We start from the raw sequence: 17,221 nt of genomic DNA on the forward strand, positions 1-17,221 counted from the left end.
TCATACAACATTTTAAAAAGCCTGGTATAGTTCTGGTTGAGATGATGGTTTGGGTTCCCACTTCTAAGAGGGTTTTTCCTCTTAGAATCGTATACTCTGCAGAAATGCATAAGTGGTTTCTAAGTATCTCGCAAAAACAAAAACAAAAAAGTTAAAGCCCAATCCTCATCTCACCCAATACTATACCATCACTTTTAGGGAGCTAGAAAATTTAAATTCGTTTGACTGTAGTTACCCACAAGAGAATTAATCCGGTAAGGAACAGAAATTTAAAAAAAAGACGACCACAAAAGAGAAACAAAAATGTCAAGGAACATCCAATATACTATCAACCAGATGAATTCAACCATAATTTTGGAAAATCATAATTTACAATTTCAAGTTTCAATTTCAATTTCAACAACCAAGTGATGTCGTTTAATTTACAAGACCGGTTATAATCTGCATCTGAAAAGAACAAATTATCATGAACTTATTATAGTTCGGACGATATCCTCTGTCTTTAAACTTACTCAATAATGATATTTTGCTTAAAATAAAATGAATGAACAGCAACTTATATCATAAGCGGAAAGGACGATAAACACCAATTTACAAAATTCCAATACTGACGGTTAATGTTCGAATCTACAGCTCAAATTACCATGTCACGATAACACGTATACTAACGAAATGTCTATTAATCAATATTGAGTTTGTTTGAAAAAACCGATAAATCCATTTTTAAAGATTTTTAAGTACGGTCTCTGTCATAAAGTACAAAATAACACGTTTTGAATGGTACATTGGTCACTACATATAAAGGTACATTTTTGAAGTTATGGTCAAAAGAAGCAAACATTTTCTTATTATTCTCTTTATTTTTCTTGACCTTTAATCGCAAATATCTCCATTTGGCAAATATGGACTTATCGGTTTTTGCAAACAAGCTCTTCAATATTAAGGTGTGTTATAGGGTGTGTGTTTGCGCACAAGTAATCATAGTGCAGTGTTTCTGTATAGAGAGCATGTTTTTCTTTTGTGTGTGTGTGTGATGTGCGCATGTGTGTGTGGGGAGGTGGGTGTGTACAAAAGGGGTATGCTTGTCTAAAGAGTTAAAAAGAGAGGGGGGAGGGGAGGGGGAGAGGAGACGGAGGCGTGGAGTGATATGATCTAGCTTGACATTGACGACAAAAACCACTGCTGTAATCTAGCTCCAAGCCGTAGTACAATCAATCCGTTCCCTGTTTACATACAATATAGTTGATTGCGCAGACGCCGCCATAGGACAAGCCTCACTACAGACAAGCTGCGTTTATTGTACCCAGCCTAATTAACACAGTGCACATAATTACTACGGGAGCGATGCAACGTCTCTTTGGATTGTTTGTGCAGCTCGTTTTGCAGCAGTCTTAAGAACGAGGTGGAGACTTCAAAAGCATGCGGGAAGCCTTCGCCGATGCCTTTTAAGATTTCCATTATACATAGACGTGCAGCTCTCTGCTATGGTTAATGATATGTTACAAAATGTTCGAGCAGAGCGTAAAGACGACAGTGTGGATTGCTACGTCCACAGCTGCATGCTGCGACATACAATAACCATTAACTAATACCATTTATCAATCCTTTTGCTTATCATATAAAGCTACCTCTCTTTGTTACATTGTTATCAGTACTTTGTACTAGAATACTTACTGTTATTTTATGTTGCTACTCCTTATACTTTACTGCTAGTACTACTACAACTACTAGTTCTACTACTACTACTACTACTACTACTACTACTACTTCTTCTTCTTCTTCTTCTTCTGCTACTACTACTCCTACTAGTCTACTGCTTCTTCTTCTTCTTCTTCTTCTTCTTCTACTTCTATAATACCTCTGCTACTTTAGTGCTGCTACGTCTGCTGTATCTGCTGCTAGGCGGACTAACAATGTGACTAGTATTGTACGGACTTATGTATGTAATGAACTAAAAAGAAAACACTCATCTAGTTATTTAAATTACAATACATTTTCTCTGCCTCTCTCTCTCTCTCTCTCTCTCCCTGCCTCTCTCTGCATCTCTTTCCCTCTCCATCTCCAGTGTACATCTTTAATACTTCGGTTTCTTTCCATTATGTGCACGTTTCCGATATATCCAGTGTAATAAAACAAACTCTACCTTTTCTCCCTCTCTCTCTTTCTTTCTTCTTCTCCTTCTTCTTCTTCTCATTTCTGTAAATGCGTACAAATCATATATAATGTATATATAATATGTATGTATATGTATATATATATATATATATATATATATACGTCTAATTATAGCCTTTAGTATTTTGTCAAATCATCTATGTCAATTTCTTTTTTTCAGTAAAATATGGAATGATTGAATTAATCTTCCATAAGATTTTGAATGAGATGAAAAGCAATATTACAGAGGTAACTATAGGCACAGGAACGTTGATTCATTAGAACAAACTTGTTAAATTCAGTTTGTGTTTGAGGAAAGTAGGCCTATTTCATTCTTTTGTCTATATCCATTGTCTTTTTAAAATGTTTTGTTTCTGTTGTTGTTTTAAGATTCACAGAGAATGAATTGCTGACTCAATCTTTATGTTCTTGACCACAAACCTCTTGAAGTTATCCGATCTATTATGCAGGTTCACTATCATTGAACCCATACATCTAACATTTTGTTACCATGTTGTTTAATAATTGTCTTTTCATAATTATGCCTTGGTCATATAGACATGTATATTGCCATGAAGTTTCATCGACAGATATTGTAATAAAAACTGAATGTATTGCATCTTTATTGTCATTATTTCTGTACGCCCCAATTTTCCCCCTTTCCTCCTTTACCTCTCCCTCCCCACTGATTTTTTTTTCTTCTTTTTATGCTTTCCCCGATCTTTTTACATCCTGTCTCACTCTATTTTTCCCCTTCGCTCATTATCTGCGCACACACGTAAGGCTCATTCGTTCCGGGACGACGTTAATTAATCACCTATCTCCTCCGCTCGTGTTTAGCATGTATTCATTAGGGGAACACACAGTTCAATCTCGGCACGTTTCCGTGCCCCCAGCTCATCTAAAAACCATCACCCTATAATAACAGCTGGGAGAAAAAAAAAAGTTGACGTTCAAACGCCGGTCATCAAAACCACTGACGCCATTAGAATCACAGAAATAGATTATAAGGGAGGCGGAACAAACGCTTCGCGTGAAGACGACTTGCTAATGGTATTACAAGCATCCTTACATTCGTAAAGTTGTCACTGCAAATGCCATAATAAGACATTACAGCTGTATGGGTGGTATTCTTTCTCCTTCTCCATTTTGTTATAGGTTTCTCAAATGGCATTTTCCCTTAAGGAGACAGCATTGAACATGCGAGGTGTCTGCAAAACATCAAGAGAAATTCCTGTACAATGCATATAAGCACTGCGTCTTTCTCTCTCTCTCTCTCTCTCTCTCTCTCTCCCTCCTTTTCCCAGTACACTAAAATTATCTCTCTCCCCCTCTTTCTAGGTCTTTCTTTGTCTCCATCTATCTTTCTCTCTCTCCCTCCTTTTCAGTCTCATATTTCTCTCTCTGTCTATATGTCCTTATGAAACATAAGGATAAGTATTCTTACTTTTATCAGCAATGCTGATATGACCGCGTGTACTTGTAATTACAATTCTAAGGGAACAAGATATTGTTATTAAATATTTGCACCAAATCAGCTCTCCTATCTAAAATACAAAGCAGACTTGCGGAGTTTTGATGGAATTTGCAAAGATGATGTATCATGAAATACACGTTTTATATACGTAAAACTGATATAATCTATATCTCATATGTATAATATGATATCATTATACACATTTACATTTCTATAAAGTTTCTCTGAAAAACCACAATGAGATACAAATACTTTGAGACACAACAATAATAACAGCATATTACTATAATGATAATGTGACAATTCTCATACAGATGACATCAAAAGATAGCAAAACAAAAATGCTAATTTTGAATCAGATGGAGGAAGAGATGTGGCTCTTCAAAGAAGTATAAGTTGCAACAGGTTGGAAGGAGTAGAGAAAAAATACCACTTCTGAGAGAACCTTGAGGGATAATTTCAGCCCAACAATGTCTCTCTACAGCTGAATACAGCAGGCTTCATTTCCTGAACCCTCAGTAGAAGGGGGAGGGGAAGGGAAGGGAAGGGTTAGGGTAAACTTCATACGAGAATGTCACGACCCGAACTACCATATGGTCATCGTACTTTAAACGACTGATATTGTAATCCCCCTGTATAACACCATGGTGCTAACACTTTCGATTGCATAAAAACAGGAATGAACACGTACTCAAAAGTACCTTCCAGTAATCTCCCTCCTCCCCCCCCCCCCCCTCCCGAAAAAAAAACAACACAATTCCATTCTGAGAATTTCATTTCATTTTGTAAACCTTGAAATGGATGAAAATTTCTCTTTTCAACATTGCGCTAATTAATATCGTCTTGCGGTACTATAAGCAGCTCCAGGCATTTCTGTATTACTCCTTCTTCTTCGGGGGGAGTATAATTATGGAAATGTCGGTGTGTCCGATGTAAATTGTATCAATTCAAGACCTGACATCCATTTCAGGTTGCAAGATGATTAATCAAGAGTCTCCGTGTCCCGTCAGTGCATATTTGATATCAAAAGAAACTGTTGTACCCTACAAAATATATGAAACTGATAATTGCGCTCTGTAGGTTGCTTTGTTGCAAATTCAAGGACCTGAGGCATTTTGAATGCGACAAAGGTTACCCTTGGTATTTTGATCGGCACCCGTTGTAATCAAAATCTGGTGCATCTATATTGTTCTTGTCATTTGAACATTCAACATTGCGTGTAATTAGCCTCCGGCTTCATCCATTAATTAGTTAATTACTCTGCTCTCTCCCTGTTTCTTTTCATTTGCTTCCTCTTATACGAATATAGTTTTGCATATTAGTCGGTGTGTGTAATATCAATATCTCCTCTTATTCCAGTCAAGGTCTGAAGCATCAAACGAGTTCTGACGTCTATTGATCAGATATTGCAGTTAGGTCTCTTTCATGTTCATTTGTCCTCAGTATACTCGCGCAAAACGTCTCTGGGAAATGCGTGATATAGCAAAATCAGTCCGCCTCAACGGGTTGAAGCATCGAGCGCGCGCGCACACACACACACGCACACACACACACACACACACACACACACACACACACAGCCACGTACATTTAATAAATAATGTGTATTCGTCGTTATTTTGTAGCGATCTATTGAAAGAAAGTAGTGATATCAGCATGTTGTTCCCGATCCTGATAATTTGAAATCAAGTTACACTTGTCACGCCGACTTTTTTTTTTCCTTCGGTATTCACGGATTTCTTTTCCTGTGTTTGAACGTGATATTTTTGATATTTCCATGCCATGATAAGATTATCCATAGTTTTCAATTTCTACACTAGGTGGACAACCACGGTAGAAATAATCAAAATGCAATAATCCACCATAATGATTTCCATTTCATACTTCCTGCTAGAAGTCAGAAAAATATGTCATTTTCATTGCAAAACCCGGAATCAGATATAATCTGAGATTTAGCAGTCACTTAAACATAAAAAGAGTCATTTGCAATTCTGTTGTTAACGAATGATGCGAAATCACGTGGACATGCACACTCCCGCACTAATACACAACGCACATACATCCGGCTGGACACGCCACGTACACACACTAGCACACACTCACTATCTATCTCTCCGAGTCCTCCGACCTTTTACTCTCTTCAAATTTGCTCTCGCACTGTGTTTTACGTCTTTAGAGTGACGTCACATTTAAATCGGCTTGAAAGAGTACAGCCTGGATTTCTTAAGCAGCAGGTTTCAATTCATCTGACATATGTTTCATCTCTTCTCGTCTTTCCTTCTTTTTTCTTCTCTCTATTCTTGACTTTCAAACCGAAAAGCGCCATGAGCACCTCTTCAATGGATTTGTTTGTGTGTGTGTGTGTGTGTGTGTGTTTGTGCTATTATGATGACTACTATATTATAACAATACAATACATTTATTAGGCGCTTAATACTGATGTTTCTAAGCGCTTTATTGTTATTGTTATAATATATCCTTACATTCATCGAATGCTAACAACAATCCTCTTTAAGATAATTGTACAAAGCTTTGATCAGATTCTAAGAAGATTAAAAAGGAACAATTATGACAAGTGAGGGATTTCATGATGACTCAAACTGTAGGCCTATATCAGTGATCAGGCAAGGTTTACTGGAATTCTTATAACTAGCAATGTGCTCTAAGGAATTGCTGATTTGAAGCTGATTCGTCTTGTATTCCAACATCGTATTTAAGAACCCGAAGATGCGCAGAATGACACTGTGCCGAGTATACAGTCTCTACTTCGCCACGTTGAGGTTGCAGTGCGAATTCTTAATTGTCTTTTAAATCTATATTTTATGTCTACATGAAAATACGTATATCTTATGTTAATTATCATTATATACCTTCAGTATAATAGTGTCTACTCTATTTATCTCCCTCTCCCCATCTCTCATATTATCATTGTAGTTTTTTTTTTCTCAATCACCGTATCTCAGTTCTGATCTCTTCTAATGTCTGTATGTCTGTCTGTCTGCTTGCCTGTCTCTATCTGTCTCCCTTCTTTCCTTTCTCTCTCTCTCTCTCTCTCTCTCTCTCTCTTTCCCTCTACTTCTCTTTGATAGCTATCAATTAGCTTTCAATACCAGGCTCTTTTTCTCTATGTCAGTTCTATCTTTCTATATATTTCTCTCGTAGAAATATGATATACCGGTATATCGTTTCTACCTCGATCTCTTCTCTCTCTCTCTCTCTCTCTCTCTCTCTCTTTCTCCGTATATTTCTCTTTGGTAGCTATCGGTTTGCATTATACCTGCCTTTTCTTCTCTATGTTATCTCTCTCTTTCTATATGAAGAGTTTGTTTGCAAAAACCGATAAGTCCATTTTTGTCAAATGGAGATATTTGCGATTAAAGTTCAAGAAAAATAAAGAGAATAATAAGAAAAATGTTGCTTCTTTTGACCATAATTTCAAAAATATACCTTTACATGACTAGTGACCAATATATCATTCCAACGGTATTATTTTGTACTTTATGACAGAGACCGTACTTCAAAATCTTCAAAAATGGACTTATCGGTTTTTGCAAACAAACTCTTCATATATATATTTCTCTCGTAGAAGAATATACCTGTATATACCTCTTTCCACTCCCTCTCTCTCTCTCTCTCTCTCTCCTTGAAATAGTATCTCATACTATCGACATCTGGTAGAGAGAAGTTGTGCACATCTCCGTCATTCTCCTATTTGCACAAGGCAGCGATCACTATGGAGATTCTTTCATACATTCGCGTCCTCACCAGGAGCGATTGTATATGCAGTAACGTCGACGAGTCGGAGTCCATTCATGCAGCATTAATGCTCGCAGACATGTCACTTAAAGAAACACTCAGCAAACATTCCCTGGTTGTTCGCGGGGAAAATTTTAGTGAAGCCAACGACAAAAACATACACTGCTGTTGAAGTTTCTTTTTTAAATTGTTTTTATCATAAAATGTTTAGCGGGCTATTACAACTAAAGAAGGAAAATGCATCAGTATTAAAGTCAAGCTCTTGACATTAACTCTGATAGTTGCCTGCATTTACTTTTTCTTTTTAACTCGATCTGGATTTGGCCACATTGCGTACACCCTTCATTGATAGAAAATTGTAAGAACAAGAAGATATCAAAGACTGTCTGATTGTTTATCCAAGTCGTTCTCCGTCTTAAATATACATTATGCTGTCGCCGTAAAAAAAAAAAAAAAAAAGTGATAATAAAAAACTAAAGCACTACAAGATGAAGATAGTAATTTGTTGCGAAGTATCTGCTGCGGTGGAATCAAAGCAAAATTAACGTCTCACAGTCACAGCAACACGAACACAGCGAGACTTACCCGGCTAGTAAGGCCGTACCGCCGATCTCCTCTAGCAACTGGTCCCATTCTAGGTGCCCGTCAGGTGGCTGTAGTTCATCCATGCTGGGTGAGTGCTCGAACACCGCACAATCCATCCTAAACCGCACCGACGGATCTTGAAATATCTCCCCGCCTCGTTGCTTCAGCCGTCGTGGGCCCGCTGCTACCGGTACTCGAAAGCGTCTACTGATGCAGCTCGTAGAATCTGATCTCTGTAAAGTGTGTTTTCCGGTTGCGTTACTGGACCGTAAAACTTATTCACTCAGGACAGTGGCACACAGAATGTCTAGTGGGCTCAAGAACACGTGAGGAACAAAATTGGGGAGCCAAACAGGTAGTACAGAATTAAGGTTCGCCGTAGAGAAAGTCACAAGAAACTTTCACACCCGTGTACTGCATAACAAGTATTGCGTGTTATATGACGCACTCCCTTCTACTGCAGATGTGAACGTAGCACAGCGTGTAGAATTAATGAATACATTTGCGCACGCAGAGCTGCAAGTATGATACACAGAATATAGTCCACGTGAGAGTGTAATCGTGTGCACACTCGCTCTTTCAGCTGGGCGAACAATCGGCTGATACCTATTTTGATAGCTCTCATCTTTCTCTATCTCTCTCTCTCTCTCTCTTACTCTGTCTCTCTCCATTGTCCCACCCCTCCTCTCTATCTTTTTGCAGCTGTCTTCTTTAATTTCTCTGATTGCGATATAATTCTGTATCTTCGCAGTACGTGGTCGCATTTTGGCAGTTGGGAAATAGACAGACGCCTGGCGTTTGAAAATTTTGAATCTAAGTAGACCTATTAGCATAGTATGGTAGTCACCTTTCATCTTGTAGCATTTGATGCAAGAGTTCTCAGTGTCTGTGTGTGATAATTTTACGGTTTGCTAGCTGCTCCGATCCTTAAAGCCAACTACTTAAGTATTGTTTGTTTGTGCGTGTGTGTGTGTGTGTGTGTTTGTTTGTTTGTTTTTTAACTTGGGTGGAGGTTTTATTTGAGAGGAACCACACAACACGGTTTGAATGATTGTTTCAGATTCAGTTTCAGTTTCAGTATCAAAGTTTTATATCTCCACTTGTACATAACAGAAAATAAGTATAACAATATCGAACATATTATTCACAAGTCATGAAAATATAAACAAAATTTCGCATTACAAATATAATATGAAGAGTTTGTTCGCAAAAACCGATAAGTCCATATTTGCCGAATGGACATATTTGCGATTCAAGGTAATGAAAAGTAAAGAGAATAATAAGAAAAAAAAAATGCTTCTACTGACCATAACTTCAAAAAAACTACCTTTATAGGTAGTGACCAATATATCATTTAAAAGGTATTATTTTGTACTTTATGAAAGAGACCGTACTTCAAAATCTTCAAAAATGGACTTATCGGTTTTTGCGAACAAACTCTTCACATAATCATGAGAAATAATACAGAAATATCATTACAGATCTTTAAGTGTACAGGTGGAGGAGACCGTTATCAATAAGCAAAACGCTTGACTTGGACATCGGCCTCTGAACATATGCCTTGTAACATTTTTTTTTTAAAATCTAAATAAAGGAAGGTGACGGACGTGATAATCCAGGGTATACCGACGAATACTGGGGGTTTACGCATTAAAGGGATGGTAGAGTATTGGTTAAGATGAGAATTGGGCTTTTAACTGTTTGCAAGATACCAAGAAAACACCTCTTAAGATATAGTACAGAGCGTACCATTTCAAAGTTTATTTTATGAAAATCGGGTTTGGAATGGCTTAAACATCCAAAAACAAAGTAAAACAAAACGATCGTAATAAAGACCCACACTTTATTAGAATATTCTTTTTTGGACATCTAAGCGATTTCAAAACCAATTCTCATCAAATAAAAATTGAATTCGTCGTAGAATTACATGCTCTTTCATATTTCATAATCTCACCAAAAAATGCTAGAAACCTGAAATTACATGTAGGTCTCAACCAAAACTATACGGTCCCTTTAAGAATGCATGAACCCATTTCTATATTGGAATGATTTATACATTACCGTTTCTTTGATCGAAGACTACAGAAAATATCAGCTTGTGGCAAAGGACGGTCGAAACGAAGTACATTAATTTTGTGAAGAGGGAAAACAGCTGTGGAAAATATTTCATCGCACATCTTCACCCCCCCCCCCCCCTCCCCCCTCCTCCCGCTTTAGTCATCCCTTAAATCCATTCGTATCTTGCCGGTAACAAGTTTTTTTTAGTAGCATGATTCAGGGTCTGGCCTTGCTATATTTATCTCAAGTGTTCCACTATACAGTAATGTGGTCAGTTGGTGATCCTTTACTCTGCTCCATAAAGGCATTTTCCAACGTCATAACATAAGTTATCATATCTATGCTGATGATATGAAGATTTTTTGACCTGTCAAGGAGGATGCTTTCGAGACAGCTCGTAAGTTTGAATCATATGGTGTTGACATTTATTATAGGGATTGGATGTGTTATCATTCTTCATAGGGTCCTACTTAGTGACAGTAATTCAGAATCTACACTGCAAAAAAGTATGGTATTAATGATGAAACACTGTGCTGGGTGTTAAATTTCTGGTGCTCATTCCTGGTGTTAGATTATCACCTCCGGGTGTAACTACAAAACTCTTTTTTTAATGGCCATTTAGTTACTGTTCTTCTTGCTACTTTTAAACTTCGACAAGACGATCAAGAGCTTTTAGATAAAGAATTTAAAATTTGAGGGGGAAAAAAAGGTGTAGACACAATTCATGCAACATACACCACAGTAAGTACCAGTTGGAGTGGTCTCCTGTTGACACTGGGTGGGTGCATTATACCTTTGATATTAACAACAGCAACATCAAATCAAGACCGTGTGGTGTCATTGTTGAGTTTACCAGCGCAAAAAGGAAATATACTGCTGTGGTACCGTATAGATGTTGCAATTTGCAAGACCAAAACTTATTCAAAATACCTTTAAACAGGAATGTCTTGAGCAAAACAAGTATGGTTTCAATAATTCGGTCTAAGTTACAGAAAGAAATACCACTTGATGTTTGTAAGCAATTGTCCTGCCGTAAACTACCAGATATCAAAGTGTCTCTATTAGAATTTCCACATATATTTACTCACAGTTCACGTTAGGTTATTCTCACATTTTGCTTTCTCCCATAATAGTATCATCCTCACTTCTCAGTCCGTCAAGGATTTTGGAGTAGCTTTGTATAAGCATTTTAGTTTTCAACAGCAATATTCACAATTCACGTGTTGCTTGGGGTGTTTGTAAAATCGGGAAAATTACTCGATCAGTCTTCCAATGAACGTCTGATTCATGCATTAGTATGTGCTATTTCATCTTGATTACGGTAAAAGTGTAACCCCCTTATCGCTGGACTTCTTTTGTTTTTTAATTATAGCATCGCCACGAAGAATTCAAAATGGAACTGCTAAGTATATGAGCATTGATGAGAGGATAGGCTCATGACCCTTACAAATTGATCTGACCATAATGCCCAGGTACCGCCATTGCCTCCCCGTACATCAACGTATCACCTTTAAAGATCATTTTTTATGGCTTGTAGTTAAGTTGCCAAAACTTGTCTTTAAAACTATATATTTTTTTTTTAGATCCTCTCGGTCTTTAACACAATCTCCTTATTCTTCTTGTCACTCAGTCTGCAGTTACACAGTGAAGTAATCCTCCCACCGTTTAATATCTATGTGAGTTTATCAGAAAATTGTGTGTAACAACAACAACAACAACAAAGACAACTAGTATTTCATTTTTTAATGAAAAATAAAACAGAAATCGAGATTTTTATGCAACCAATTCCATCAGATAGTTAACGAATGGCGGTGAGAAAGAAAAATCAGTGGATAAAATGCATCTGCTTTGACTTCATTTTGCATATCGCTTGCGGGTGCAAAAGGGGTTTCGTATACCTGTGTTAATGAGGAGATAAAGAATCTCCTGCGGAACAGAATAGTCACTCAGAAATTCATGAAAGCGAAATCCCCATTTGCAAGGAAATCAATATTCGGGCTGTTACCCATTTTATACTTGCCTCCATATATCCAGGGTCTGCCGACTTTCTCGGTTTTTTTTTTTCTTCTTATTCTGTATATTTGTTTCCCTTTTTGAGGTACTTTTTTTTGTCAAGTTTAAGCTGTCGGGGACAACATTAATCATTTTCTCAAAGAAATCAGACGTGGACAGAGAGAGAGAGAGAGAGAGAAGGAGGAGGAGGAGAAGAAGATGAAGAAGAAGAAGAGGAGAGAGACTGGGAGAGACGGAGAAAAGAAAGTATGTGTGTGTGTGTGTGTGTGTGTGTGTGGTGAGAGTGTTCGTGTGTTCGTGTGTTTGAGAGAGAGAGAAATAGAGGGAGAGGGAGAGAGGGGAGAGGCAGTGAAAGAGAGAGACAGAGAGAAGGAAAAAAAAAAACCCGCTAAAGTGTCATTTTTGTCTCACCACCAAACACGTTGCGTCATCACGTTACCCGTATAAAGTCGGAGTTTACAAAAGGAAAATTTATTCTAGCTTTTTTTTTTAACTGTTTTCCGTGCAGTCAAGTAGGCCAATTTATAGCAAACAAAGATTGAAAAACTAGCATCTGGCGAATTCATAAGAAATTCATATCTGAAAAAAAAAAAAATTGAAAAAGAGGAGTTATTTACCCCACATTGTCTGGCCTTCATAAAGATTCATCACAAAATATGACTTACTCTAATACTACACCCCTCATTATGATCTTGCCCATTTGCAGTCGTAAATGAAGAAGGAAACTTAAAGGCATAATGTACTATTTGCGGGAGAAACAAAAACCCAGCATTAGTGCTTCAAAATAGTTCTCAAATGTAACTCAGGGAAAGAAACAACCACTGTAAAAATTGGAATCCGTTTAATCGATGTCAAGTGTTGTTAAACACACAAAGATAGAAAATATGGACAATGGTTATAATAAGAATGTTTCAAGACTAAGCCGTCTACAGTTATGGTTTAATTTGAAAAATACTGATAATATCTCCTTATATTATAGGCTTTCTTGCAAAAAAAAAAAAATAAATAAATATATATATGTGACCCTGCACCTCAAAACAAACAAAAAGTCGCCAGACATGAATTTTTAGTTAAGACCATATTCTGAAAGAGCAGACTTTAAGCTTTAAAATGATGTATAATTCAAATCAAATGGACTCTCCTAACCTATCTAAATATTGGAAAGAAAGCACAAACTCAAGAAAAGTGTGAACTGAGAAAAGAGGCTCTGAAGTACAGTGTCTATTCAAGCGCTTAATCTTTACCAAACCGTGCTGGCTGTACGATGAATGGGACAAAAAACAGGAAGTAAACCACCAGAGTAACATCAATGAAGGGATTATCAGATTAAAGTGAAATTAAGCATGCCTCATCAACACATTCTGTCCATAGATAATGCTAACTTTCAAAGCAGTAGCGCTATCCTTTTAAAAGTTATTAGAGTTGAAAGTGAAGAGTGTGTACAAGATTTTTCAGAAATGAAAAAGGGATTCTAAAGACACACCTAATCACACTATTCTACCAAAAATGTTCGAGATAAACTGCTAAAAAAAAACACTTTCCTGCCCGTTTTATGATACCAAATTTTAGCATAATGTAAAAGAAGACCCGCTCTTTCAGAAAATATGAAAATGTCAAGTTCGGCTGAGTTGACCAATTTCACTTATTTTCAGTCCTCACGCAAAATCAGTGTGTGCGACTTTATGTTCGTTTTGAGGTGCACGGTCACATAATGGTCTAGGATTTCTGTGATACAACAGACCTACACATGCATCAATGTGGTATACTGAACATTTTTTAAATCACTGCTTCAAAAGGTAAACACGACCTTTGAGAAAAGTTTCATTCCACCAGGTCCTCATGCCCATGATAGTTGGTATCATTTATTTTTTGGTCCATCGCCAAGTTCCGTTCAGTCATAATTGTCCGAGCTCTTCGTGTAGGTGCACTAAGTCAATGTTCTCTCAACGACATCATAATAATGCTAAATAGTATACCCATCGATGATTTAGGCCTAATGTTGGCTGTCGGGGAGGGTAGGAGGTGACAATCAAAGTTAATGTATTCTTTCATAATAATTATCATTTTACAATGATTGATCACTCTTCCATTTTTCTCCTTTTTCTTGTTGACGGTAATCTCTCTCATTATATATCGTTGGCTCTCCCTGTTACTCTTTATTGATCTACAGTATATTATACGCCCCTGCCTTCCTCTCAGTATCCTCCCTATTTTCTTCCTCATTCTCCCCCTCTTGGGCTTGTACAATTCAAGTCACTTTAGATATTACATTTCCATTCGTCCAGGGCACAAAACCAATTCAAAATACAAAGTATCCATTACACAATCATCATTCTGTCATTTTGTAGAAAGTACTTATAAAAGTATGATAAACAGGTACAAAACCGAGAGTAACAATGCACACTTTCGAAAATAAATCATAAACAGGAAAGGTTTACTGGAATAGGAAAAAAAAATCGCCCACTGAAAAGCAAAGTTTGAGAGACTTGAGTCACATGAGACGTAATAATTATGGATCAATTAATGTATCATATTATATTATATTATATTATATTATATTATATCATATCATGTTATTTATATAAATGCGAAATTAAATGATAGAAAAAAGGAAACTAAAATCATTGCAAACAGCAAAATTATTTTTAATACATCCCCTAAAACAAAACATTACTTTGTTTTATTTTCATTTTATACATATGAAAAGAACGGCAATAGTGTTACAAGCTACAGACACGGATTTAGCCGTGTGCATACCCGGCAAAGACAACACATATCTGTAGGCCCTACATACATACAAAGCTATACATACATACACACACACACACACACACACACACACACACACGCACACACGCACACACACACACACGTATGATTAACACATTGATACATACAAAAAGAAAAAATAACACCTCATACCTGAATACCTTTGTATAGAGCTGCAGTCTGATAGTCAGAGATTTTGCAGACAAGCGAGTAGAGCCGAAATGAGAGTAGACGGCCGCAGCTCAGAGTACAGATGTTAAGGGGCGCCCCCATGTGGTCACAGCAACTATTTTCCTCACAAAACGGGTCATTGCTTGGAATAGAAACGTAGCTTTCATTGTACGTTTGATTTCAATACAGGTACAACATTTAGAACCAAAAGACAAGCATGGGCGATATATCATAGTTACATGTATATGTATATAAATATATATATATATAATATGTGTGTGTGTGTATTACAGATTATATACATATATATATATATATATATATTTTTTTTTTAGACCATAGACAGAGGCTGCTTTGTATCAATCTGAACAATATAATTATAGAAATATGTCAGCAAAATGTCTTTAGCCTATTACGTCAGGCAAAGACTATGGAAAATAGTTATCTTTTTTTATTTTTGTGTTACTAACAGCTTAAAAAATTCAAAATGTAAAACTGGAGTGGCATCGAGACGAGAAGACAAAAGCAAACGTAAAAAGAGAACAAAACGTTGCAACAATATTGGTCCCGTACAATCATGTCTTGGATTTATGTTTATGGCTTTTGTTCCGTTGGATACCTTAAAGCATAATCACGTATCTCCATACTATTTTAGTAGTAAGTATAATAATATATAACATTACTGATGCGTCTTCACGGAAGCCACAATGTCTGGGATATCAATGTCTGGATTCAGCATTGAGGAGACACTGTGTAGAATGATAAGAAGAGTTTGTTCGCAAAAACCGATAAGTCCATATTTGCCAAATGGAGATATTTGCGATTAAAGGTCAAGAAAAATAAAGAGAATAATAAAAAATTGTTTGCTTCTTTTGACCATAACTTCAAAAATGTACCTTTATATGTAGTGACCAATATATCATTTGGAAGGTATTATTTTGCACTTTATGACAGAGACCGTAATTCAAAATCTTCAAAAATGGACTTATCGGTTTTTGCGAACAAACTCTTCATAAGCATGTACGCAGTAAAGCGTTGAATGGGAAAATGTTGAAAAGGATTGACATGTTGTCTCTCTAATCTTTTGATGTTTGAGCAGATATGAATTCATTTCACGCTAAGCTTAAGTTGCCCTTCTATTCATTATGACAAGGAAAATATTTTAGAGTACGAAGTAGAAATATATTGAGAGTTAAGATACACCGCAAACGTCGGCTTTAAAGCACAGGGGTGGACCCAGGAATTCCGCGTTTTTTGTTTGTTTGTTTGTTTGTTTTTTTTTTTTTTTAAGGGGAGGCGCCTTTACAAAATAATTAAAGGGGCGCGTATTTCTTGAATAAAAAATAGAGAGGGGGCGTACGCCCAGGGAGCCCTCCTCTGCATCCACCACGGAAGCACACTTTCCCTTAATGATCTTCGACTGATTGATATCAAGAGTGCTGCAGTCAACTGTAGAGCATAATCAGTGACGTTTGAATAAAATTGAACACTCCGGTCACAGTAGTTTGGACGTTATTAAAGTGTTTATGGATATTAATTGAATCAGTGTAGCAATGTTAGTGGAACAGATATTAGATCAGTGAAGTTTAAATAAAATCGCTATCCGTTCAGTAATTTGGAAGTTTTAAAGTCTCGAAGCCATCGGTAGATGAAAGACTACAACTGCACATCACTCTTGACCTAATCGCAGATCGACGATATGAAGAAAATATGAAGAGTTTGTTCGCAAAAACCGATAAGTCCATATTTGCCAAATGGAGATATTTGCGATTAAAGGTCAAGAAAAATAAAGAGAATAATAAGAACATTTTTGCTTCTTTTGACCATAACTTCAAAAATGTACCTTTATAATTATGTAGTGACCAATATAGCATTTAAAAGGTATTATTTTGTACTTTATGACAAAGACCGTACTTGAAAATCTTCAAAAATGGACTTATCGGTTTTTGCGAACAAACTCTTCATATTATGAAGAAAGTAGAAATAGATTGGCAGTTGTCTTGGCTCTTGCAGAAACAGGGGGAATAATGTTGCTCTTCCTTTTCAAATCTAATGCCAGTAACAAATCAAAGGAATGTGTATTTTTAAGTTTAAAAAAAAAGAAGAAGAAGATAAATAAAGCATCAGCAGTGAGTATTGTTACGAGAAAAAATTGTTTCAAACTGTTCAAACTGTTCATCAGACAATATGTGTTGGCTCAGTGAGTAGAGCGGCTGCCCTCACAATCGGGAGGTCGTG

The 17,221-nt window shown here is 36.7% G+C and overlaps 1 protein-coding gene across 1 annotated transcript in view; it reads right to left on the minus strand.

Annotated features, from left to right (window-relative positions):
- The window catches only part of LOC140226391 (uncharacterized), an 89,760-nt gene extending 81,672 nt beyond the window's left edge, over window positions 1–8,088 (minus strand). Inside the window, exon 1 of the mRNA XM_072306868.1 lies at window positions 7,973–8,088. Coding sequence (XP_072162969.1) covers window positions 7,973–8,088 — 116 coding nt within the window. The remainder of the gene's footprint in view (window positions 1–7,972) is intronic.
- Between the last annotated feature and the right edge of the window lie 9,133 nt (window positions 8,089–17,221).

The sequence above is a fragment of the Diadema setosum genome, chromosome 3 (assembly GCF_964275005.1).
Source record: "Diadema setosum chromosome 3, eeDiaSeto1, whole genome shotgun sequence".
Lineage (NCBI taxonomy): Eukaryota > Metazoa > Echinodermata > Echinoidea > Diadematoida > Diadematidae > Diadema > Diadema setosum.